Source organism: Rhinopithecus roxellana, chromosome 17 (assembly GCF_007565055.1).
Source record: "Rhinopithecus roxellana isolate Shanxi Qingling chromosome 17, ASM756505v1, whole genome shotgun sequence".
NCBI lineage: Eukaryota > Metazoa > Chordata > Mammalia > Primates > Cercopithecidae > Rhinopithecus > Rhinopithecus roxellana.
The window spans coordinates 21,284,436-21,312,171 of record NC_044565.1 but is presented as its reverse complement, the minus strand read 5'-3'; the positions used below and the strand labels follow the sequence as shown (position 1 = coordinate 21,312,171).

At 39.4% G+C, this 27,736-nt stretch overlaps 1 protein-coding gene across 2 annotated transcripts in view; it reads right to left on the bottom strand.

Moving 5' to 3' along the window:
* Positions 1–13,652: 13,652 nt before the first annotated feature.
* SUCLG1 (succinate-CoA ligase alpha subunit) overlaps positions 13,653–27,736 on the bottom strand; it is a 47,168-nt gene continuing 33,084 nt past the window's right edge. For both annotated transcript variants that reach the window (XM_030920635.1, XM_030920634.1), the window contains exons 6-9: positions 23,504–23,587; positions 21,667–21,818; positions 15,553–15,741; positions 13,653–13,896 (exon numbers count right to left, since the gene is read on the bottom strand). In XM_030920635.1, coding sequence (XP_030776495.1) covers positions 13,870–13,896; positions 15,553–15,741; positions 21,667–21,818; positions 23,504–23,587 — 452 coding nt within the window. In that variant the 3' untranslated portion in view covers positions 13,653–13,869. The remainder of the gene's footprint in view (positions 13,897–15,552; positions 15,742–21,666; positions 21,819–23,503; positions 23,588–27,736) is intronic.

Genomic DNA, 27,736 nt, shown 5'->3' with positions numbered 1-27,736 from the left:
TCCACGTGTGTTATTGTTCCTGAAGATCTTCTAATGGGACAAGATATGGAGACTGAAGATAGTCACATTGATGATCCTGACCCTACGCAGGTCTAGGCTAATATGTGTGTTTTGTCTCTTCGTTGTTAAGAAAAACATTTAAAAAGTAAAAATATAACTTTTTTTGGCCGGGCATGGTGGCTCATGCCTGTAATCCCAGCACTTTGGGAGGCCAAGGCTGGTGGATCACCTGAGGTCAGGAGTTCAAGACCAGCCTGGACAAAATGGTGAAACCCCATCTCTACTTAAAAAAAAAAAAAATTAAATAATAAAAAGCTTATAGAAGAAAGATACAAAGAAATAAAAGAAAGAATTATTTTTGTACAGCCATACAATATGTTTGTGTTTTATGCCAAGTAGTATTACAAAAGAATCAAACGGTTAAAAACTTTAAATGTTTATAAAATTAAAATGTTACAGTGAGCTAAGGTTAATTTATTGAAGAAAAAAATTGCTTATAAATTTAGTGTAGCCTGAGCATAAAGTGTTTATGAACTCTACAGTAGTGTACACTAATGTCCTAGGCCTTCATATTCACTCTCTATTTACTCACTGACACACTGACTCACCCACAGCAACTTCCAGTCCTGCAAGCTTCATTCATGGTAATACAGGTGTACTAATTTTTTCTTATATATTGTACTTTTACTGTACTTTGTCTATGTTTAGATGTATTTAAATACATAAATACTTACCACTGTGATACTATTGCTTATAGTATTCAGCATATTAACATGCCATACAGGTTTGAAACTTAGGAGCAATAAGCTATACCATAGAGCCTAAGTATGTAGTAAGCAATGCCATCTAGGTTTGTGTAAGTATGCTCTGTGATGTTCACATAATGAATTTACCTAAAAGCACATTGCTCAGAGCATTTCCCCATTGTTAAGTGGTGCATGAATGTATACACAAACCCATTGGAATATCATTTAGCCTTTAAAAAGAAGGAAATTCTGCCAATTGCAACAACCTTAATGAACCTGGAAGACATTGTGCTAAGTGAAATAACCAGGCATAGAAAGACAAATTACTACATGATCTCACTCATGTGTGGAATCCAATAAAGTCAAACTCACTGAAGCAAAGAGTGGAATGGTGGTTACCAGGGGCTGAGGGGTGAGGGGCAGTGGGATTAGGGAGATGTTGATCAAAGAGCACAAATTTTCAGTTATAAGATGAATAAGTTCTGGGGATCTACTCTACAGCAGGGTAACTATAGTTAGTAACACTGTGCTGTTTACTTAAAATTTGATGACAGCATATTTTAAGTGTCTTCACACGACAGACAGACACACACACACACACACACACACACACACACAGAGTAACTATGGGTAGTGAAGGATGTGTTAATGAAACATTTTTTTAAAGGAATGCAAGGTGGGGAATACAGAATCACCAAGGCCGCTCACAGAGTCTTGGAAGGGCAATAAGAAGCCTTGAAGCTTAAGCTTGATTGGCTTCATGGTAAGCCTGCCCAGCTACCTCTATTTGCATCCTGCTCCATTGCCTTGAGTCAGGTGAATGCTTCCCAATGGAACTACCTAATTAAGACCTAACACTCCCTTCTAACCACATTCATTCCCATTTGGGCCAGCATCCAGAAGAAAGCAATAGTGTAGGCAGTCAGGACTCATTTGGTCATTTAACAGATTTACATGTATTTATTAGATTAAATCTTAAATGTATCATCTTCATCGACTATTACAGAGCACTTCGTAGTCTATGGGCATGACCCAAGGAGTATTTCACATCTACTGTGTACCAGATTCTGAGGCTACAGTTGTGAATTAGATAGACACACTTGTTGGTCTCAGAAATTGAGCATTTTTCATCTGTCTTTGCAATTTTTGAGAAAGAGAAAGCTGAGATTATGACATCCTATAAAAGCAGGACAATCTCAAAGACTTTCATAGAAAGACTGCCTTGTGAGAGAAATGGGTGCACTTGACCCCCAGGATTCTGCTGCTTGCTGCATCTTTACAAATTGTGTGTGTGTGTTCATATACACATATATATTATGTATAATAATAAAACATTCCTCTGTGTAAGACAGTTTAGGTGGACTTAGCAATTAGTCAAATTTGATTTTATAGGCGGAAATAGAGCCTGGTGAGGAAGTAAAGGGCAGAATTTCTGTAGGTGGGATTGTGGTAATGTGGTAATGGTCTTTTTCAGCAAAGAAGCCTAAGAGCAGGATTTGGCTGTGGCTTGCCGAAAGCTGGATTCCTGTGAGCTGATTCTGAGTAGCCAACTGCCCTAAAGTAACTCAGGTGACTAATGACTGTGAGAGAGAAATGGGTCAGCCCTCATTTAAAAAAAAAAAAAAAAATATTTTAGAGGGGGACATATCCTCAACTATTATCATTTATCTACTTACTGCATAAAAGTAAAGTGTAGGTTAATTTCAGTTCAGGTTGAAGGTTCAACGGATTGACTTTGAATGCCCCTGCAATGAGGGCAGTTGAAGAGTTTATAGGTTTAAATACCTTGGACACAGAATATGAATCATTTAAAATCTTCTGCTGTTGTCTCCCTTTCCTGCTTTCCTAGTGTATAGCAGTATCTCAAATGGCATCTGTTCAATGACCTCCAAATAGTGCCTGGACCAGCATGATATACAGTAGTTTCTCCCAGAGTAATCCTAATCATCATTGTCTCAATTGGCTGAATTACATTCAACACACCCAAAATTCCTGTTGCTTCTTTCCAGTATGAATTAACTTTATAGTGCCTAATTACCTGGTGCAAGGTAAATGCCTTTAATAAAACGTTCTGGTGTGATCTGTCTTTGAGATTACTCTGACAGATTTTGGTATATGACTCTAGGTGACCCGGGGTCTGTATCCTTACATGTCACCTCCTATTTTTAGATAAAACAGAAATATAAGGTAATTTGGAGTATATTAGGTGCATAATCTAGAAAACCACACCTTAGAGACCTCATCAAAATGAAGAATGCAAAAGAAAGTGATTTTGCTGGAGTTTGGCTTTTTATTTCTTAACTTTGTGCATAAAACAATTCCTTTGAGCATGCAGAGTTGGGTCTAAAAAGTACCATTTATTCTCTAATATTTATTGAACACCAAGTAGGTATAGGGAATGACTCTGAGAGACACACAGCAACATAAAATGCAGGCTCTGCCCTTCAGAAACATAGTCTGCTTGGGAAGCACAAGACAAGTAGATGTAGGAAATATAAATTGCAGGCCCAGCTGAACACCGTGAGGAACACAGAAAATTTGAGTCACAGGAATTCAAATGCCAATCATAGTCCCTAAGAGCTTTTGACATTGGGGTTTGGAAAATATTGATGGAAAGGAGGGGTGGAATTTGGGTTAAAGTATAGACTTATAAGAAGATGGATTTTAAGCAGTTGAGGTGGTCAAGGGAAGGACAAAACATACATGGTTTATCTTAGGGTTTGGCCAACAAAATAACACCAGGCTTGGATGATATTTGAGGATGACTCTCCTGTGGACACCTCCTTCACTTCATCCCATCACTGGAAACCTGTCACCTGCAGATGCCTGGTTAGAGGGGACATACTCTTCTCTGAGTCACTGCTTAACCTTCCCCAGTGGCTAGGAATTGCAAGGAACAAACCAGATAGAATTGCAGAGGCCCTCCCTACCCTGTTTCAAAATTAAAGTTCTCAAATATTGATACATCATTAATTCAGCTGCTATGAAGACGCCTTACTTTCCATAATATCAGAATACTAATGAGCTAAAAAGTTATTAAAAGGTAGAACTCCTTTATTTAATAAAAGCTATGAGTACTGACCTTTACATTATCAGCTCGATTTTCCCTTGGGTTACAGAATAACTAACCAGGCTTTTGATCACGAGCAATTTCAAATCGCAGTTCCAGATAGCACAGAGCTGACATAGAGGTGCCCATCCCTGAAGAGCTTTGATGGAATTCTTGATGAAGTGAAACTGATGTGGAACTGCCATTCCTTTTCCAGTGGCATTTCCTAAAGCTACCACAACCCTCCTGCATCATCTATCTCAGTCGTCTGTGGTCAGCTCCTTAGTGAGAAGAGTTGAGCTCTGAGCCCCTGAAGCCAAAGGCAAGGTCCTGACTTCTGCCCAGCCCTTTGTTTTGATGCCATCTCATGGTTACAGACCACATTCTGACTGTGCCTCCATCTCAGTGCAAACCTATTCATATGTAAAATTCAAAGAGAGTAGGTCACAAGCGTAATTCACACTGTTTGAATAACTTTCTGTGGCTTATGATGTCCCTAAAAATGCTGCTTATTCTGAGCTCCTCCCCTTTTCAGGGGTCTGTCCCACAGACCTTGACCCAAGAGTGGATGAACAACGTACACTGACAGAGATATTATGCCTGTCAGTCTGTCTGAGCATCCAGGCCACTTACAGACTCCAAGAAGAGTGCTATTAAAGAGTTGCAGCCATGGCCCTGACTCGCTGACTCTGTGGCATTTATTTAGCACACTTTAAATGACAATGGCTTTGAGTCAACACCATTAGAGGGTAATCAACCTGGTTACCTTCCCCCAAGAGTGCCATCCTGCCCGTGAATGATGAAAGGTTAGTTTTAGGACCACATGAGTAAACAAGTTATTTAGATAAACCACTCTACATTCCCATGTCTCTACGCCCTAAGCTTTTAAGAGAATTCAGCTGCCTTCAGCCAAACACTTTATGCAAACTCCCAGGCCTTCCAAGAGGGTTTGTGTTTATTTCCTATAATTTTACAATTTCTCCCACCATCCTGACTGAACCCCCACACCCCTTCACCTCTGAACCACTTTGACTGGCTCATATGCCCTCTGCAGCCCCTTGCCAAAGTGAGGTACAGGTCTGGGAGCCAGGAGAGGCCACTCCAGTTCAAATTTCAGTTTGTCACCAACTCAGTTTTGATTTTAGGCTTTATCTCCATGAATCTCAGCTCTCCTATCTAGAAAATAAGGCTAGGTCAATCTTTAGAGGTCTTCTTAGTTACAGTCCCTCTCTGTCATCCAGGAAATAAGAGACAAAGACCACATAGAAACCACAGAAAGGGAACTGTGTCCTTGGCCAGTCCTACCTGCCTGTGAGCCTCAGGGAGAAGTCCCATCCTGTCTGCCTTGCTCTGGGCAAAATGTTCCCTACCAGGTGACGTTGGGAGAAACACTTTGAGAGCTGAAGGATGAGAACACATGGACACATGGAGGGGAACAGCACAAACTGGGGCCTGTCCTTGGGTGGCAGGAAGGGAGAGTCTCAGGAAGAATAGCTAATAGATTCTGGACTTAGTGCCTAGGTAATGGGTTGATCTGTGCAGCAAACCACCATGGCACATGTTTACCTATGTCACAAACCTGCACATCCTGTACATGTACCATAGAACTTCAAATAAAAGTTGAAGGAAAAAAAATTCAAAATAAAATAAAATAAAATAAAAACGAAAAGAAAAAGAAAACCCAGTCAGAGAGCAGCCTAGGACCAAAAAACTTACAATCGCACAATTACCATCAAAACTCTGGGAAACTATACAGTGTGAGTCCTGGACTCTCCAGGGACACTGCATTGGTCCAGCCTCCTGACCTTTCCCCTCTCAGGTCCCAGGCCTTTCACCTCCTGGGCTCTAGGGTGCTCATCTGCAGCTGCAACCCTCACTTCCTGAACAGTCCTAAAGCTATCTTTACTTGTCTCATGGGTCATTCAAGAAACCTAATACCATGGTATACTTCCCTGCAAATGCCCTATTACCTTCTGAGAGCACACCAAATATTAACATTTTTTTTTCCTGGAGAATATCCCTTAGTATAGGGGGTAATGCCAAATTCCACTAAGAACTTCCATGGAGGCATCAGGTATTGCCCCACTATGCCCCACACTAACCTCCCACAGTATCTAATATCTAGTTTCTCCTCAAATTTCCCCAAAAAGGGACCTGCTGCTACACTGGCCATGATGGTGGCCAAGCATGAGAGTCAGGGTAGATGACTTGGAATTGGGATTTTTCCAGACAGCCTTCTGGATCCATTTTCCACCCTTCTCTGCCCTGCCATGTACCCCCAGAAGACTGCTCTTTGCATGGCATAATCGGCACTTGCCCACTCTCTGCCTTCCAGTTGAGTTCAGTCAATCCTCCTACTGACAGGAGCTCCGAGAGGTGTGAGGCATTTATTCCCTTCACCCCTCCACATCAGGTTTGACTTGGGTAGTGGTTGCTTTCCTCTACACAGGGCCACAGCTTCTGCCTGAGGCCTCTCATCAGCTTTAGGAACAGTTCCCACCCCTTGACAATTCATGTCTAAAGATGGTAATGACGTCTCACTGTTGCTGATAGCAGGGAGCTTCACCTTTGGGTGTGCCGTCGGACACCTACCAGGGACAATTCAGGGTGGTGAAAACTAAAGGGTCACCCTAGCCAAAATCCACTGAGGAAAGCCAACTTTCAAATACTTGGGAGAATAGGTCCTAATGTCCAGTGCAAGAGTCAGACCAGGAATTAAAGTAAGTGATGCAAAGCCAGAAGGCCAGAACCTAGAAAAGACAGGACCAAACAAACCCAGTCAGAAACAAGCAAAAGTGCTGCCAAAAGGATTGACAATGGGAAATTATGCTCACCTGCCTAGCAGCAGGTATAAATTGCCTGAATAGGATAGACTAGCTTCAAGGATGAGGGACACAATGAATCCTGTAATTCCCATGTAACATTTAGTCTTTGCTTCTCCAAGAGCTGAATATTATGATACATATGCCTCAGGGAAGAGCTTTAAGTCAAGGGATCTAACCCTAGTGCCAAAGATGTGCAAGGGTATGCATTTCTGGGCAAAGAGTCCATAGTATTCATTGAATTTGAAAAGGGATCTAGGGCCAAAAATGATAATCATTTCCAGTTAATCCTATTTTACCACTCAGCGTTTTTTTTTCTTGGAAAATATCTCAGCTCCTGTCTACTATCTCAGCACCAACACTGTGTACCAGGAGGATGGTACACTTCAACTCTGCAGAGACAGAAGGTCCTCCTGACCTTGCCTTTCTCTTTCATTTGGCTGTTCGAGTTGTATTCTTTATGATAAAACTGTAACCATCATAAGTGTGGTGGCTTCAGAGAGCTCTGAATTATCCTAGCAAACTATTGAATCTTAAGGGGATTATGGGAAGCCCCAGATTCGTAACCAAGTAAGACAAAATTGTGGGTGGCAAAGGCAAAACCAGGACTTCTGACTGGCATTGGAAGTGGGAATAGCCTTATGGGGCTGAGCCCCTTAACCCATGAGGTCTGTGTTAACTTCAGGTAGTTAGTGTCAGAATTGAATTGAACTGTAGAACACCTAATTGGTGTTGATGAATTGGTGTTGGAATGTAACACTGAACTGGAATCAGCCAGATTACAGGTTGGAATCTGGGGAAAAAGGACAAAAAGAGAATCCTATTTTGTACTGTATTTTGTATTTTCGTCCCCCTAGGGGGACACCTGTAATTGTGATTATTTAGAGAGTGTTAACGTGTTTGATTTTGAAGATCAGGCCATCCTGAAAAGCTGGTACATGCTAGGGCAAAGATGCAGTAAGTGCTAAAAGCTCTACCAAGAAAATAAAAGTGATTTTCAGAGTTGGCAATGGCTGGCACTGGAGCAGCGTGAAGATGCAGAGCTGTGGCAGGGGAGCTTGGGGAGCCTGAGACAGGAGAAGGCTTGCAACAGGAGCTGCAGGAGAAGAGTTCCTGGAAAGGATCTCTCTGTGGCCTTGGTATGACTCAAGAAAGGTATGACTGAGACTCCCAGCTTGAGTACACCCTGCTGCTTCTCTTGACAAAAGTCGACCACAAACTAAGCTTCTAGAATGGGTTGTGGAGAATTCAAGAAGGGGCTACATTCTGCGTTGGGGAAATGTCGACCTAGGGAGATGGGAAATGTGTGAGATATTCAAAGCAGTAAAGCAGTGGCAATATAACACCAGACCAGAAGTGACGAAGAGAGCTTTAGACTACAGAAATCTGTTAAAATCTTGGTCATAGACTTCACCCATGATGTGGATGTAGCTGAAAGCCATTGCATGTGACTTTCACAGGACAGGGTGAAATCTGACACCCTCAGTGAAATAACTTGAAAAATCTGATTACATGTGAGAATGACATGCCTTGCTCTGTTCACTGCTACTCATTTTAGGGGAGTAGCAGTGCTGGCCAAGAAGAGGGGGTTTCCATTTCTGTTAAAAGATGCAGTAGAGTTCCAGCTTCTGGCAATGATGGAATAGCTTGATCCACCTAACCTTCCTGAAGATAACAATTACTAAATCAGGACAAATTATTTATAAGACAACAATTACCTGAAAGCATTGTAGAGTGACCAAATCATGCAGACAGTGAAGGAGATTACCTGTGAAGGGGGCACTACAATGGCTGAGATTTCTGAGTTTGTAGCAGAAGTTAAAGGCCTTCTCCAATAAGCAGTAGGTAGTAAAAACCAAAAATTGGTACAAGGTCAGATAGGAAATCTGAAAGGCCCTTTATCTATCAAAGAAATTGAATTTATAATCAAAAGCTTTCACAAAGCAAATTTCAAGCTCAGATGGTTTTACTAGCGAATTCTATTAAATTTAAGGAAGAAACAATATCAACCTTACACCAACTTTTTCAGAAAGCAGAAGAAAAAAGAACATTTCCCAAATTATTGTATAAAGCCAATATAACCCTGATACCAAACTTGGCAAGGATGTCTATGAAATTTTATTTATTACAAGAAAATAAAGATCAATACCCCTCATGATTATGTTCATGAAAATTCTTAACAAACTATTAGCAAGTTGATCCATCAATGTATGACAAGGATAAGATCATGACCAAGTGGCAATTACAAACAGGAATGCAAGCTAACATTTAAAAATCAAACATTTAAATTGACCATATTAACAAAATAAAGTAAAAAATATACATAGTCATCTCAATAGACTCAGAAAAATCACTGGAAAAAATTCATCAGCCATTCATGATTTTAAAAATAAACAAGGTTGGGCATCGTGGCTCATGCCTGTATCCCAGAACTTTGGGAGGCCAAGGTAGGAGGATCATTGGAGCAAGAAGTTTGGGACTAGCCTGGGCAGCATAGTGAAACCTCTTCTGCATAAAAAAAGAAAAAGAAGAAGAAAAGGAAACAACAACAACAACAAAAGCCCTACAACAATAACAAAGACATTTAACTAACTTAGAATAAAGGGGAATTTACCTCACATATTTAAAGGACATCTATGAACATCTTTAAGCTAGCAACTTCTAGCAATCTTCAAAACAGGCATGAAGATTGGAAAATAAGTAAAACTTACCCTATCCATAGATGACAAATTTCTATATAAAAAATACCCTAAGGAATCTAATTTTTAAAACTATTAGATCTAAAAAATGCAATCAGCAAAGCTTTAGATTCAATGTACAAAAATCAATGCATATTTGTGTATTTCTGCAACAAAAAAAGAACATGGAAAACTATTGTTAAATAAAAATTTTTCTCAAAATAATATACAGAATTCAACTCAAACACAATCATAATTCCATAGAAATTGACAAACTTATTCTAAAATTTATATTAAATTACAAAAGGCCTAATAGAATACAGTCCAGAAACAGACCCATACATACATGGTCAATTGACCTTTCTACTCTAAATGAAAGCAGTTAATGGTCAAAGATCAGATTTTGCAACAGATATTGCTAGACCCGCTTGAATATCCATTAGGAAAGAACTCAATCTTGACCCCTACTTCACTCAATAAACAAAAACTAATTCAAAGTTGATATAAGAACTAAATAATGAATAATATAGGTTTTACAAGAAAGCAGAATCGTGTCATGAACTTGGGGTAGAAAAACATTTCTTAGGATGAGAAAGCAGTAAACAAACAAACAAAAAAAGATAAGTTGCTCTTTATCAAAATTTAAAATATTAGTTCATCAAAAGACACCAGTAAGAAAATGAATAGGGCAAGGCATAGAGGGTGAGAAAATGTTCTTAAAATACAGATTTGAGAAAGGTCTTGTACTCAGAATATAGGAAGAATTGTTGGAACTTCAGTCCTAAAAAGACAAAGAAATAAAAACTAGGCAAAGACACTTCTCAAGGAAAAAAATACCAAAGGCCAAAAAGCACACTTAGAAGTGCTCAACATTAGGCTGGACCTGATGGCTTACGCTTGTAATCCCAGCAACTTGAGAGGCTGAGGTGGAAGGGATGCTTGAGGCCAGGAGTTTGAGACCAGCCTGGGCAACACAGCTAGACCCCATCACCAAAAAAAAAAAAAAGGTCTCAGCCTCTCAGCACAATTATTATTCAGGGAAACACTAATTTAAGCATGAGATATCACTGACATCCCCACTAGAATGAAATTAACAAGAACAAAAATACCAAATGTCAGAGAAGGTATGGAAAAACAGATGCTTATATTTTCTTGGGATAGAACATGAATAGTACAACCACTCTGGAAAAAAGACAGTTAAATATACACATGCTATTACAGCTAGCTATTCTATTCCTACATATGTCTACAAGAAGAAAGAAAATGTATGTTCACAAAAAGACTTACACACAAGAATCATAGCAGCTTTATTTACTAACAGCCAAAAGCTGGAAACAACAAAAAAGCCAGCAACTGGAGAATGGATAGACATAATGTGGAGTATTCACACAATGGAATAGTACTCAGCAATAAAAAGGAATGAACTACTTACACAATGACATGGGTGAACATCACAGATACTATGCTGAGTGAACGAAGCCAGACCTCAAAGACGACATACTATATGATTCCCTTCATATCTGTTTCTAAAACAGACAAAACTAATTTCAGGTGAGAAAGAATACAGGTAACCTATAGAGAGGAGGCAATTAGGTAGGATATGATGGAACTTTCTGAGACAATAAAATGGTCTATATTATAAGGAAGATGTGGTTCCATGGGTTCATCCATTTCTCTAATGTATATGGCTGAGATTTATGCATTTCAAAGTATGTAAAATTTACCTTAACAAAAGAACTCTTATAACAACATCACCACTATGGGACATGGATTGGAGATTACTTACTGATCATACAATAATGGTAGAATGTTGATAATTTTCAAAGCTAGGTGATGGGTACATGGGAGTACATTATGCCATCACAATTCTTTTGTAAATGTTTTAAAGTTTACATAACAAAAGTTTTTCAAATTTACTGGAGTTGTGAGTAGCCCTTTCACTTTTTTTGTTAATAAAACTGAAATAGGAAACACCAGAACCTAAAATTCTGCCCACTGCTGTCTAAGCTGTGAGATCAGAGGTAGCGGCGGTGTTGTAGGAGGGGAGAGAGGTGAGAGAGGTGGTTAGGAGAAGGTGGCCTCACAGGATCCTAGGAGTGGAGAGGGTAGGTGGGAAAAGGAAGATGAAAGGGAATGGGAAGATGGAGGTGGTGGTGGAAGATGAAAGAGCCATGGGGACACTGAGCTCCCTGGATTAGGCAACAGGAACAGAGGAGTGAAAAGAGAGACGTAGTCTTGGGACAGATGCTCAGAGGACAGGTCAGGGTGCTGAGGCAATCCCGGAGCAACCCTGGGTCAGGGTGGACCCTGAAAAGGATGCCTTCTGTTAGGGTCATGCAGTGGACTGAATGTGTATGCCCCCCCAAATTTGCATGTTGAAACCCTAATCAGAATGTGATGGTATTGTGAGGTGGAGCTTTTAGGATGTAATTAAGTCATGAGGGTGTAGCCCTCCTGAATGCTCCTGAATGGGATTAATGCCTTTATAAATGACCAGCAAGCTAGCTAGCTCTTTCCACCTTGTGAGGACACAACATTGCTGTCTGTAGACCAGGGAGAGACCCTTACCAAGAACCCAACCCTGCTGAACCCTGAGAGTGGACTTCCCAGCCTCTGGAACTGTGAGAAATAAATGTTTAAGCCATCTGGTTTATGGTATTTTGTTATAGCAGTTTGAGCTGAGCTAAGACAGGTCACCTACCTATCATCTGAGCTGTGTCCCTGTCACAAAGCCACAGTGAATTCAACCAAGACATTTTCCTTGGATGGGTCCTTGGTTTAGAGGAAGGAAGAAATGCCTTCCTTCCTGGACCAGTACTGTCACCCTGGGGTGTCCTAAGCACAGCAGCAGGGTACACCCAAGTTTATGGAGCAATGCCAAGCCCTAGCCAAGCCTGCTGTGATGAGCACCCTCACACACCACGTAACGTATACCCAGGTACCCTCTGGCATGGGAGCCATTCTCCACATTTTTAAGCTAAGGAAACAAGCAGAAATAAAGTCTACTTGATCTGAAAGTCAATCACCATGTGTCCCTTGGTCTGGGCAGAATTCCTTGGTCTGTGACACCTGACACCTGCTTTTTGTGTTCTCAGCAGCAGCCTGGGTATGGTCATGCAAGCTCCCAAAACACATTTCCTCAGGCCCATCAAACCTCCTCAAACCCATCTCAAACTACCCAGTATTCCTTCACCTCCTCAAAATGAGCTCTTCCCCCTCCCTGAATTTGCACAGGCTGTTCCCTTACCTGAGTGTTCACACTCCATTTTTCCATGGCTGGTACCTTCTCAGTCCTCAGGTCCCAACGCACGTCCCCTCCCCAGGGAGAATTCCCGTCTGTTTCTTCAGGGGCTTCTCCCTAATACTATTTTTTTTTTTATACTCTTATTTGTTTCCTTCAGGACAGTTACACTATCTGATATTTTGTTCCAGAATGTAAGTTCCTGATGACAGGCACCACTTCTGTCTTGTTTAGTGGCAATTACCCACTGGGATTACTTCTTGTTAAGAAGTTCCCTTTTGAACACGAAGTAGGATGGCTAACAGCTTTCCAGTGTTCTTGCAGTGAATGTCTTAAATCTTAAACAAAGAATGTAGGCTCTGGATGGGCTCTCTGCAGAACCACAGAAAAGCATGGCATTGGTGAAGACTCTCCATTTCCCCGATGAGGCAGAAACTGAAATATAAATGAGCTTCTGCCTCTAATCCTGATGATGATAATGATGACGGTGTGGTGGTGATGGTAGTGATGACAGAGGCACTGATGACAATTAAGTTGCCTTATTACATCCCAGGGACTTCACGCATCATCTCCAACCCTTTGAACTACCCTGCATGATGGAGATATATACATATATGGAAAACTATAATTCAAAAGATACCTGAAGTCATTCTATGTCTAGGCTAGACAACACAACGTTGACACTGCTACAGCCTCATTCCCCCAGAGGTTTTGGTTACAATGTTCTCTAAAGAACCCATTAAAGGCCCAGTGCGGTGGGCGGGTGGATCACAAGGTCAGGAGTTCAAGACCAGCCTGGCCAACTTGGTGAAACCCCGTCTCTATTAAAAATACAAAAAAGAAAAATAGCCAGGTGTGGCAGCAGGCGCCTGTAATTCCAGCTACTCGGGAAGCTGAGGCAGAGAAAACTGCTTGAACCCCGGGAAGCGGAGGTTGCAGTGAGCCAAGATCACACTACTGTACTCCAGCCTGGGTGACAGAGCGAGACCCTGTTTCCAAAAACAAACAAACAAACAATCAGAATCTATTAAAACATACACACATATAAATACACCTCCATTTCTCCCACTCTCCTCATCCTTCACACTGGAACAATAAGAAGTCTCCCAAACCATATTGAAATCAAATTGTAGATTTATTGACTGTTTCTGTTATACAGTGAGGTGAAAACATCTTAATTCAGGACATCCTCCACCTTGTTTTGGCTTCCAGTTGTACTGCAAGACCAGTGTCAGGCACATAGGCTGATAATCAGTGGACAACAGAAGCAAACTGCTGCAGGGTCACATGTCTACGTGATTCATTCCACAGTTTTAGGAATTTTTTTTTTCTTTCACAGCATCTTCCTCTTTTCAAATTCCTTCAAAAACAGGAGAGAGAGAGAGAAGAGAGATGGAATGAATAAAGATAAAAGATCCAAATTACATTTATCGTCAAAATGATTTTGAAACCTATTATCTTTAGGATCCTTTGAACAACCAAATTACAGAAGAAAAATGTACCAGGATGAGGGTGTTTGAACACAGAATAACAGCTTTCAAAATGAGTCTGTGTCAGCTTGAATTTCACGAAACAAGATGCAGAGCTTCAACTTTATATTTCCTAAATCCAGAAGTGGAGAGGGAGGTTTTGAATAATATGTATTTTTTCATAGCAGTGTAATAACAATAATTTTAGGAGCTGAGAAACTTCATTGTGCTTATCCAAACTGTAGTGCTATATACATGAACTACATCCAGCCCTTCTAATAAGGCAATGGAAACAAGTTTGCTCAGTTTCTCAGAGAATAAAGCTAAAGACAGATTGTTAGGATTTGAACAAAATGTCAAGAACCTTAGAAATACCTGAAACAAACAAATACCTTAAGCAAAGTAGTGTTTAAGGAAACAATACCAAAAATCATATTTTTCTAGATTTTAACAATTAGGATAAAATGTGTAGATCCCTGCTGCCACTTACTGGAAGAAAATGGTAACACACATCTCCAATGTGAATTTAAGCATTTGCTTTTCTCTTTACCCCCCACCTTCAAATAAAATTCTTTCTCACACTCACTAAGCACCTAGATTTATTTCAAACACTTTGGCACATAATGTTCTATTCCAAAAGCAGGATCATGCAAAGAGTCAATAAAACAAGGAGTCCACTTTATTCATCCCTAAGACAAGGGCAAAGAAGACCACCAAATCAGGATTTTGAAATTTTCTCTGAATGCTGTTCCCTTCTAGGAAACCAACTGGTACCTATTTTCAGCATGCTTAAGAGGGGATTTTTTTTTTTTTTTTTTTTTTTTTTTGTGGCGGGGGTATACCATCATAAAAACAATGAGGGAGAGAGAGCCTTAAATGACCACTCAAAGAGGCAAGCTGAAAATCAGTACAAAGAGATTATAAAAGACATCAAATCACTTAGAATATTTTAACCCATAATGTCCTATTAAAAAAGGAAAATCAAAAAAAAAAAAAAAGCTAAGAAGTCACTCCTTCAACCTTTAAGTAACAATGGTATTACAACATAGCCAGGGCCAATCTCCTCATCCTCTTTAGATCTCCCTCCACCCCAACTCCTTCATCCAATTTCCATTTCTTGTTACTCAGCCTCCAACCTCCTCTCCTTAGAAACAGAAACCCATGGGGTCAGGGTGGCTATATCCCTAAGGAAAAAACAAGTAACAAAACAAAAAGCAGTTATCTGCACAGCTACCTTCCAAACCCTCAAAATGGAAATCATGACAGATATGATCTTCAAGATGCTTTTTTTGTATGTTGTATCTTGCCACTTACAAAAATACAAATCCCAATGTTTAAAGAAGAAAGCTTTAAAATAAGAACATTATTCCTGGTCATGCCTAATTAGGGCACTAGGACATCAATAGAGTTGATAAAAACTATTAAGCTGCATATCAGAAAACCAATTAAGTCCCAGAAGCAAAGGCCATGATTTCCAGGTACCCAGTATGGCCACACACACAGAAAGCCTACAACCTCAGAGAAAGTGGGCCACTGTTGGAGCTCACCTTGTAGATCGTGGTTCCCAGCTGTGCAGGAGACATACTGACCACAACTCCTGCACTCTGAAGAGCGGAGATCTTCTCTTTAGCTCCACCTTTTCCTCCGGCAATAATTGCCCCGGCATGACCCATTCTCCTCCCAGGAGGAGCAGTTAACCCAGCAATGAAGGACACTACAGGCTTGGAATTTGGACCCTGGAAAGAAAGTAATCTTTTAAATGCTCTAATGAAGAAGTCAATCAAAACTGGACCTCAAAGTCTTGACTCTGCTGGTAAATGGTAAATGACTTGGGCAGGGGAAAGCCCACCATTCATCCTAGGAAAACCAACACAAATATTAAACCATGATAGAAACTAGTGCATTCTCCTTTGAGTTAACTTTCCATACAAACTCAGGAATACAACACCGTGCCAATGTTCGTATCTGTTCAATATAAAATTCCTACTTCACAAATACACATGTGACGCTTTCATTTGAAAAGTAAAAGAGCATACTGGAAAATATGTTATATGATTTGTGATAATAATAATTTAAGACACAAGACTGGGTTGCTTTACTTCAACCTAATATTATGTTAATTCATTATTAGTTCACCCTTAATAAATGTGCTAAAAGAAAAAGATGAGGTGGGAAGTATACTGGAAAGGACCTAGGACTTAATTTCCTAGTAACAAAAGCTGCTTGACCTTGGACAAGGTTTCTTGAGAACCAGACTTCTGTTGCCTCATCTATGAAATGAAATGGCCAAACTAGATTGATGCCCAAAAGCCCTTTCTACTCTGGAATTCTATGTCTAAGAGGGAAGATCAGAATTAGTTTTATTCAGCAAAAATCCATTCTAATGTATAATCTCTATGTACTAGATTCTGAGGTTTAAAAAAAAAAACATAACCCATACAAAGAAAATATAAAAATTTCTGTACTCTAGACTTGCAAAGTAGTTGAAGACATAATATAAAATATGTATATACCTCAATCCATTAAGAGATACCATAGGCCAGGCATGGTGGATCAGGCCTGTAATCCCAGCACTTTGGGAGGCCGAGGCGGGCAGATCATGAGGTCAAGAGATTGAGACCATCCTGGCCAACATGGTGAAACCCCACCTCTACTAAAAATACAGAAATTAGCTGGGCATGGTGGCTCGAGCCTGTAGTCCCAGCTACTCGGGAGGCTGAGGCAGGAGAATCGCTTGAACCTGGGAGGCGGAGGTTGCAGTGAACCAAGGTCATGCCACCGCACTCCAGCCTAGTGACAGAGCAAGACTCTGTCTTAAAAAAAAAAAAAAAAGAGATACCATAAACTAACATATGAATAAATGATTACGTTTCACAATTAATGGTAATATCATGTTCATAACAGAAGTCCAGAGATAATAAGGAACCAGGTAAAACAGAGAGGCCTGGAGAAGGCAGAACTTGAGCATGAGAGGAACCTGAGACCCTTCACTTAGGTACCATCATCTTCCCCTAGACCAGCAGTTCTCAAATCATTTGGTCTAGGGATCCCTTATACTTATGAGAATTACTCAGGATCTCAAAGACCTTTTGTTGATATGTATTATATCTAATGATATTTAGTATATTAGAAATTAAAACAAATTTTATAAATATTTGTTAATTCACTTAAAAATAACATTTTAACACTTTAAAAACCATTCTAGTGAGAAGAGTTGCATTATTTTACCACTTATATTTTCAACTCTTGAATGTTTAACTTAATAAAAGACAAATGGATTCTGATAAATGCTTTCACATTCAATCTGTTGCAATATGTTATTTAAGCTGAAGTATAAAAGGAAAATCCAGCCTCACACGGATACGTAATTGGAAAAGGGAGAAGTATTTTAATTGACTGCCTTACAGATAATTGGGAGTATTCTTCTTTGACACTACCCAAATCTCTCAGTGGTAATTTCTTAAAGGTTAGGTGCAATGTTGGAATCTGAAACCGTATCAGTGAACTTTCTGTCCCTTGTTAATTTAAAACTCATTAATCTGTCTTGCACTTTGAGTGATCTTTTAACCACAATGATTTTGTAACATGCATTCCTCAGTTAGGAAATATGGGTTCACTGAGTTATGCAGATCTTCCAAATGCTGACACATTTCATCATTTAATAACCACAAATCAGTTATCAGTATCACCACCAAGCTCATTAGAAAAGCCTCTAGGTAGGAGGAAGTTGTCAAGCTGACAGTTACAGATGCAAGTTTTCCAAAATTTTAAATATTCACTTGAAAGTTCAAATGTTATTAGCAGCAACAAATACTATCAACTGTTTTCCTTGACACAGCAGGTTTACTTTGTTCATTTTTGGGAAGAGATCTGTCTGAATTACCAGTTTGTCTGCCAGTCATTCTTTCAAGTAAAATTGGTGTCCAATGAAAAGTCCACAGCTAGTTCAGCTCACAACTCAACTGTGAAAGTGCTTTACTTTCCATTTTATCACAAAATACTGACTCCAGCATCATAATTTGATAAAATTAATAATTTGTATTGCTTCATCAAGGACATTCATAAGTGAAACTGGCTTTTCTTTTTTCTTTGCACTGTGAGTAGTACATGGCAGTGAATGACTGCTACTCTGATTCCACTGACTGCCCCGATTCCCACTAAGATGCCAGCATGCAAGGAGCTACATGGTCAGACACTGCTTACTCCTGCCTCCTCTGCCACCTTTCCTCCCTTCCTCCTTATCTTACATAGGCACAGAATGCTCTAGCTCTGTGCCTTTGCTGAGAATGTTCTCCACCCTCCTTGGATACTTGGTAAACTCCCACTTAACTTTTAAGACCTGACTCTAGCTTCCTCTTCCCCCATAAGCCTTTTCTGTCTCTCTCTCCCACCCTCCCCACAAATGCCCTCATATTTCATCATCTCGTCAATGACCCTGCTGTGCCTTTTACACCTTTCTACTATTAAATTCAGCACACTGGCTATAACCTATTCCCCATGTGTTCTTCTACTAAACTATGAATTCCCTGAACACAGAGGTTATATTTTCACTAACTTCGGTATGCGTGGCACCTACTGTAGTACCTATGGTATAGAATTAAAAAAAAAAAGACTCCACAGATTATTTATTCATTCACTCATAAGATCTACATAGAATATGACAATCTCATGTTTGAGTGGCATTAATTTGTACTTGATTTCGCTCCCCTATTCCCCAAAAAGTGGGAATATTGTTGCACTAGAAAGGATCAAGACTTTGTTGAGCCTAGAATGTCAAACAAATCTGCATCTGTCCCATTAGCAAAGAGCCATTGGAGGCTTCTTTGTTTTCTGTTTTTTAAGTGGAGAGAACTACAACTAAAAGACTATGGGGAAGTGTAGTCTGAAAATACGACACAGAAATGATGAGAGGTATGTCTAAAAACAGTAAGACCAGTTAGAATGCTATCAGTACAGTCTGAGCCTATGCCCAGGACTGATGACTCTTTGTTCTTAACTCCTTCAGTCTGACTCCTCATCCTTCCATGGTGAAATGGAGAAGTCAGGCAAACCTGGGTATGAATCTCACCCCTGGTTCGTTTGCTGTATACCTACCATTGGCAAGTTACTAATCTTCCTGTACCAGTTTTCTCTTTCATAAAGAGAGAATAAAAATATCTTGCCAAAGCATCAGGATAAAAGTTAAACACCAGAACTTTTGCTAAACAAACTTTTGTTAAACAACAAAGGCAGCAGCAGATCACGTTTACACCAAGTATTACACTAGGCATTTTATATAATGCAGCATCTGAACTGTTTAACCTAGAATCTTGTACACATTAGGTTCTCAATAAAAATTAATTCCATAAGAACTAACCAGGAATAGGAAATATGCTGCCAAATGAAACAAAATGTCTATGTTTCATTTTCCCCATTAAATACTAAGCTATTCAAGGGATTCAGAATTGGGCCCAAATACATTTTAAATTCAATTTAACACAGCATAATGCTGTATTAACCCAAACCTTTTTTTTTTTTTAAAGAAGTCAGTTTTTACTTAAATTTCAAACTATACAACTTTCTGAACACAAGGGAATCTAACATTTTACTCCAATCCTTAACAATCTACTCCTCCATTTATTTGACCTGTATTGGTGCCTACTGTGCCAGGGGACTGGGCCGGGCACTGAGATTAACAGTTCCCTGCAGTCCATAACACAGTCTAGAGTGAAAGTTAGATATTAAGCATGCCTTGCAGAAGGAACAGCAAAGACATGTGAGAATGAAAACTGGTATGTCAGATGGAAAACTGATCTAAAAGGGAAGGTTTCGATGGTATGGGAAGGACTGGAACACCATGCTAAATCTGCCCTTTAGCTGACATGTAATGGGAAACATTACACGGGAAACACTGTCTGATGTGAACCAAGGACAAAGAGCACCAATACCCATGTTTCAGAAGAGCAGATAATTTGCGTGGCCATAAGCAGAATGGTCTAAGAGTAAAGGGGGGTGGTTGGAGAAAATATGAGAGATCATGAAGGAAATCATTGAGATGGTCCAGATGAGATGGGATGAGGACCCAAACCAAAGTAGATGGACTAAACATAGACAAGGCTCTGAATCTAGACAAACCTCTGATGTCTCAGAGACAGATCTTGGTAACTGAGTAGAAACAGGAGAAGAGATAAATAAAAGTTAGTTCTCAGGTTTCTGCCATAGAAATAAGCACAGAAAATAGATCCAGGGAATGAAAAAAGAGGAGGAAAACCAGAAAGAAACCAAGAGTATGGAGAGGGTGACGAATGAATCAAGGCCACTGGTGACCTCCGCAAACACAATGTCAGGAGAGTAAGAAGATTCCACAGCAGCAAACGGCTCAGTAAGAAGAGTGCTTACTGAGTGACAGGCACTACTTTGCTATACATTACTAAGTCATTTAAACCTCACAGACCTTACAGTAACTCTAGGAGGCAGGCACTACTATGTCCTCATTTTTCCAAAAAGGAAACTGAGGCAATGAGAGACTAAGAAGCATTCCCAAGGTCATATAGCTTCTAAGTGACAGAGAGGAGCCCGACCGCTGAGGATTCAAGAATGAAAGAAAAGTAAGGAAAGAGATTGAGAGAATGAGGGTAAAGTTGAGTCATATCTAATATGGGAGTTAGGGCTTAACATCACCACAAAAGAAAATCAAGTATATTCAAAATAGCCCTTGAAAATTCCTTAAAACACAAATAAATATGCCTTGTTTTGGGTAAACCACCCTGTACATGATATTATTGGTTCCTTTAACTCTCCAGTATTAGTTTTACGTGGCATTTAATTCATTCACTAGTGGATTTTTTTCATAAGCATAGAGAGAAAGTTATCTCCCCTCTCTTGCCTGGTCTCCTGAAGAGAATTTTTCACTCATTCCTCAGTGTAAGATAAATTCTGAAAATCAATGGCTTGATTTTTTCCCACAGTTCTCTGACACAACAATGGCCACAGCACAAATTCACTGAGTGGGGGCTCGTGGCCACCAAACTGCTTCAGTCACTACTGCACCCCCATCTCTCCTTTCACCACAGGAATAAGGCTTAATTCCCTCAAGCTAAAGGAAATGATGACACAACTCAACACTACTCCTTTACCTTTAATTCTAAGCGAAAGGCAACAAGGAAAGCCTCCCCAGGACATAGACAGTAAAGCTTTTCTACTTGATCTCTGAAGGAAAGTGCCATTCCACAAGGAAAGTCTAAAACTAGAGGGAAGCCAGATCCTGAAAAAAAGGCAGGGGGGGACAGGATCTTTAGGTCAGCCTTGAAAAAGAGAAAACAACACTTATTTCCCTCTGAGATCGGGAGAAAGAATACCAGTCACAGGTGAAAACCAAGTCTGCAGGTCAAATAGGGGCTCTCGGGCTGATGGCCTGAATGTATCTGTTCAGCAGAAGAACAACTTACCTACCACAAAGTGTGGGATGATGCCTGGGGAGGAGAGTTCAGAACAAGGAAGTAGAGAATCACCCAGAAATAATACAGAATTGTCTGAGTGTCCGGTATAGAAGTCCCTGCTCAGAAAAGTTTTATCTTTCATGTTTTCTCAAAAAGTTCACCTTTGAAAAAATAAAAATAACTTCTGAAACAAGCCTCTGATATTAAGAGCAAAGAGCTACATTTTTCCAAACCCAAACTTACTGAATTATGTTGCTTCAAAAATTCTGCAGCATTCTCTTCTGCATTACCACCAATTTCACCAATCAATATGATGCCTTCTGTGGCAGAATCATTCAAAAAGATTTCGAGGCAGTCAATAAAATCTGTTCCATTAAAAGGATCGCCTCCAATGCCTGAAAAAGTTGAAAAATATCAATAACTGGAAATTTAAGAGTGAACCTTGGAATTTAGGTCAATAAATGTTTTTAACTAGTTTGTCATTTTTCTTACCCTTCTCCTTAATATTTTTAAAGTATCATTAGTCTTGCATTTAATATTTTAAAAATCACAAAATGCTACATTTATTTCTGTTGATAATATTATATAAATGCTAAATGGTGGTTGGTCCCTGATATTCTAGGAATATTCTAGGGCTGTAACAAAGACAACCCTCCTTTTGCTTTAGCTCCTTTATCAAGCCTCTTCTGTCTCACAAAATTATTCCCAGATAACTCCTTAGAAATGAACATTTTAAGAAAATGTGTATCTGTGTTGCATGCTGATGTTACACCAGAGGAAAGAATAAACATTTAACAAATTTCTTTGAGCAAAGAAACTATTTGATGAAGTATGCTGCAGATAAACCGCCCACAAGTTTTAAGACACAAGTGCCAGTGAGTGACAGTGACTGCCCTGATCCCTCCTGTTCTGGATCCAGAGCGGTGATGACAGAGCCTGCATATCAGAGCCGTACTACATACCACATTTAAGAACGAGTTCTTAGACAGGGTTAAAGTAAATGTTCCCTACAGAGAGGCTGCCACTTTTTATTTTTAAATTATAAACTTACTGAGGGCAGGATTGATTTCTTACTTTTTACTGCATCTCTGAAAAATGGAGTGGAAGAAGAGAACTGGCATTTATTAAGTGCCAACCGTGGTCAAGTCCTATGCTTTGGCACACATTAGATCTGTCATTTCCTAATTTTCTCAACTTCTCTGTGAGACAGGCATCATTATCCTCCATTTACAAATCAAAACTGAAGATGGAAAAGAAGGAATCAGTAAGCCTGTTTCAAACCTTTTCTTATTCTCTGTCACACTAAAGTATCTTCCACTTATGATTGTGCTTTGCATGTAGAAATGCTCAATTAATGTCTTCAATATTTAATTTATGAATTTGGATCTTAATAAAAACACTCCAGAGCTATATGTTATTTTTTGGTAAAGATATTTCTAGAAGGTTAAGAGGTATTCTAAGAATTTGAAGGAATATTTATTAATATGAAAAGGAGGAATTTGCCTTGGCTTTTGGCAACAAATAATTAAATTATTTTAAAATGTAAAAGCTTGTAATTTGTTATTTTTTCAAATGGGAGGCAGTATAGTGTGATAAAAAGAGACGTTCTGAGGAACTGAACCTTCCTCAACCTTGACTTTCTCACCAATAAGGCTCTAACAGTACAATTTTTCAGCTCAGAGGCATCTGAGAGGCTTGCCTTAAGAATGAGACACTAATTGGCAAAGAATTCAGTAACTATGAAGCACTGATGAACATAATGGCAATGACAGCAAAAGTCCTAATATAAAGAACTATTTCTTCAGAGCAATCAAATAAAGTGATGTTTTCAGGCACCCAAGGTGCTCCAGGAGCCACATGTCCCAAGACGTTAGTTCTTCAACCTAGAAATGAAATCTTGGACCACGAATCTTGAAAAACTATAGAACGACTTTATACTTAAGCAAATTAAATTTGAGATCATAACATCTTTTTTATAAGAGTATCAAAATATTTTGCAAATAATAAAATCAATAATTATTATACTCATCCAATGAAGACACTACACTCCAATAAAATGATTTTAGCAAAAATCCCTCACCAACACACAAAGACTGCCCCAATCCAACTTCCGTTGTCTGGTGAACTGCTTCATAAGTCAGGGTGCCGGATCTGGACACAATGCCTTAATGAAAGAGAATACAAAAATATTAGATTGTGTTTCTATGTTAGACTAAAATATGGTAAACTAAATTACCAAACACTTTGAGTGACTAACATAGCTATAAAATTCATTCCATGATTTGCCATCAAAATCAATAGTATCTTCAAATGATGAAATGAAAAGGAAAGGCTTAAATTAAAGCAGGAGATTTTTAAATTTAGACACAGGAGAAAGTATATTATTAGTTAAGGTTATGACTATAAAAACAATGCAAGAAAGACTTAAATTATCTCTTCTGAGAATCTTTATGAAGAGGATAATATCAACATAAATTTGGTAGGTACAATCATACCTACAGGGGCAGAATGTAATAGATTAGACTTATATTACCTGATGTAGTCTGGGTATTTGTACCCTCCAAATCTCAGGCTGAAATGTGATGCCCAATGTTGGAGGTGGGGCCCGGTGGGAGGTGTTTGGGTCATGGGGACAGATCCTTTATGAATGGCTTAGTGCCCTTCCCATGGTAATGAGTGAGTTCTCACTCTGTTCCTTTACATGAGAGCTGGTTCTTTAAAAGATCCTGGCCTCTCTCATTCCTTCTCTCACTATGTGACATGCCTACTCCCCCTTCACCTTCCGCCATGAGTAAAAGATTCCTGAGGCCTCACCAGAAGCTGAACAGATGCTAGTGCCATTCATGTACAGCCTGCAGAATCATAAGCCAAATCAACCTCTTTTCTTTATAAATTACCCAGGCTCAGATATTCCTCTGCAGCAATGTAAAACAGACTAATACAGTACCCAAACTATTAGTCACATTTTCAAATACTACCTATCTTCTCCACAACTATTTTCCCAATAATTTTCAACCAATATATAGGCTTTAAAATCAATATAAAGAAAACTGGGGAATAAGGTCAAGATCCCTCTGGAACCAAGTCTCCCACCTAATTTCTTTTATAAATGGACCTGTATGAAAGCACTCAATTTCACATCAGGATTAAGTGTGTGTGGAGGGAGGAGAGCCAGTGTGGGCCAGGGAGGAATGACAGCTAGATGTCGTCTCTTATAGTTTACTATGCTTGGCTGAGCTTCCAGAAAGGTAATGTATTCAAAGCCACAATCTATGTAATACTTTAGACAAACAAAAAAATTAATCTAGGGTGTCTATGGTTTACTTTCCTTAAACTCCTTCCTTGGAGCAACTTTGAAGAACTCAGAAGACCCTTTTCTAACAATATTATCACCCTACCAGGACAAGTAGAATTTTTGTCAACCTGAGACAAAAAACATAACTATAAGTTACCTCAACTTTCGTACAGCATGTTTACATTCTTAAGCAAAGTGCTATGTCACCATTATTGTATACTAACGCGTACTGAATGTGTGCCCTATGCATACATGCATCTTCTCACTAGGAATTTGGGCACACAATAACTTCAGGTTCTCCATACCAACCTGTCAAGTTGAAAGAACAGTGTGTACGTAACTTAGTCATTGCTACACAGACCCTACAGAACACTGTCAGATTGCTCTTTTAGATGCATTTCACTTGACAGTGACAACTACATCCTCAGTGATGCCTCACTTCATGTGCAACTGTGCTCTAACTCCCTAGCCCAGCACAGTCCCAGCCTCCCTCTCCAGACTTGTTTCTTACTATTTCCCTACCTAGGGAAACTGGGTTATTCCTCGTTGATATTTCATGCTCTCCTATCTTTTCATATTTGTTCTGCTTAAAATGGAGTGTTTCACCTCCACCATGTGACAAAACTTCTAATCATCCTTCAAGGTCCACATTAAATGCTACTTTCTCTTTAAGGTCTTTCCTGATCACCCCCAAAGAGAAGTGAGATATAATCTCTTTCTCTAAATCTCCTCAATGCTTTTATATTTCCTACTGCCCTCGTTACTAAGAAATAAGCAGGAGACGTTGTGTCTTACCTACCACTGTGAAACCACAAGTATTTTTGGGGTAGAAACAACTTCATTCATTGAATGGTTCACTATAAGCCCTAATGCTACCATTAGACACGGTAAGAATGTTAGGCAAATGGCCAGAAACAAGCAAGCAGGGGAGCCCTGGAAAAAGTCCTGGAGGCGCTGCCTACTGACCGTCTGCAAAAAGGCAATGGCTACACTGGCTACTTCTGGCATGTGGTTGGGATCCACTGGCCCTGAAGGGGTCTTATCAGGCCCTAGTAGGAGATAATCATGGTAGGGACTTCCCTGCTGACGAGTGTGTGCAATCCTCCAATAACTTTCCCTAGAGTAGCCTTTTGCTCATTATAATAGTAAAAACCACATCCCTGGGTGGAGATTGTAAATGCTAATGAGATATGCGAGGTGTATACTAGCATGTACAACTACAGAGCATGTGCACACAAGGAGACTGCTTAAACATGGTTGCAACTGATACCCCCTCATGCTCCCTCATGAATAATCATGCAATATTCTCATAAAGAGGGTCCCTCAGCATTAGCTGCTGCTAGCTCATCCTCTCTTTTGAGCAGCCTGTTCGGAATCATCTCTCAGGGTGTACTGTCTCTTTAAATAAACACTGCCGCTACTGTTTTCCAGGAGGTCAGCAGCTGGTCAGCCATTCCTCTCTTTGAATGTACTTTATCTTCCTTCAATAAACTCTGCTACTTAACCCTGGCTGTGCATCTCTTGGTTGAATTTTTTCTTCTAAGAAAACAAGAACAGCAGTTCCTGCAGTACAATTCCAGTACTTTCTGGTAACAAGAAGGCTCATTTCTTGTCAACTCTTCTTGTTCCTGAGGTCAAGGCAGGTACTGATGCCAAATACTGAGGACAGAGGGAGGATCATGAAGAGAACACTGAATGGCCTACAGCAACCTACAGGTAATTATTTTTTTCTAGTGTTATAGCAAACACTACTAAGTTTGAGGTCACTTTTAGCTAATGCTAACTTTCAGCACTGTTAAGAATTATATTAAAATCATAATAATGCTTTTAAAAAAACAAAAATTTTACCAAAAGCAGAAATCCTTAAAACCTGATCTAAAATACTGATTCTACCTAGCTTTAATGGGCAGATATTTATATTTGCGTTACAGAAAGCCTGACCTGTGATGGAACGAACACCAACTCTTTATTCGGAAGGCAGGACAGTGCCTCTGATCAACAGCTTAACATCTCTAAGGAGACTACCTGCTGGCCTGAGCCTTGCCCTCAAGTCTGCGACATAACATGGCCTCCTACTGCTGACACAATAAAATGGAATGATCCATCTGTAAAATGTCCATAAGGAAAAAAGGAAAGGATAAATTTCAAGTTTTAATTTTTATCTAATAATCTTGGCTTGGCAAATAAATTCATGGTCAGGCTCGATCAACCAGCCTGAAACTTGAATATCCTGACCACACACTGATTCTCCAATTAAGAACAATGTTCTCCTACCACCTGGTTCAGTAAGAGACCACCAATGGTGCTTGGGATTCTGTAGCAGCTACCTTCTTCACTAGACTATAATTTTCAATGGGTCAATAAATAAGAGTCTTTACAACCTCTATGTTCCCAGCTTAAAGCATAGTTCCAGGCACAGAAGGTACACATATATGTTTACTAAGTGAGTTGAAACTGAAAACTCATCAATGGAGTAAGACCACCCTCTTAAGTGAAATTTAATTTCAATAGTTTTAAGATTATTCACTTACTGAACCCTAATGCATAACAAATGACAACCACCACAACTTCCGCCCCCCATATGTCTTGTTTATCACTTTTTCCCTATTCTCAGTGCCTTTGTCCCATCCACATCCTCTGTCTTCAACACAGTCCCTCCCCTCTATGGGACATTTCATCACTGAGAAGGTTAGGCGGGTAATGCCCACCTACTTATGTAATGGTGTATTCCTATCAAAATCCCAAGAAGAGTTTTTGCAGATATAAACAAGATCCCTTTTAAATAAATATGAAAAAGTAAACTGCATATCCAGCAAAGTATTAGTACCTAGAATATACAAAGAACTCTAAAAAATAAACCATAAAAAAGTAAACAACCCAATTAGAACATGAGCAAAACCCAAGGAGGGGCATTTCACTGAAAAAGATAACAGATGACAAATAAATTTATTTTAAAAATCTATAAAAAGATAACCAATATCATTAGCCATTAGGCAAATACAACTTAAAACTACACTG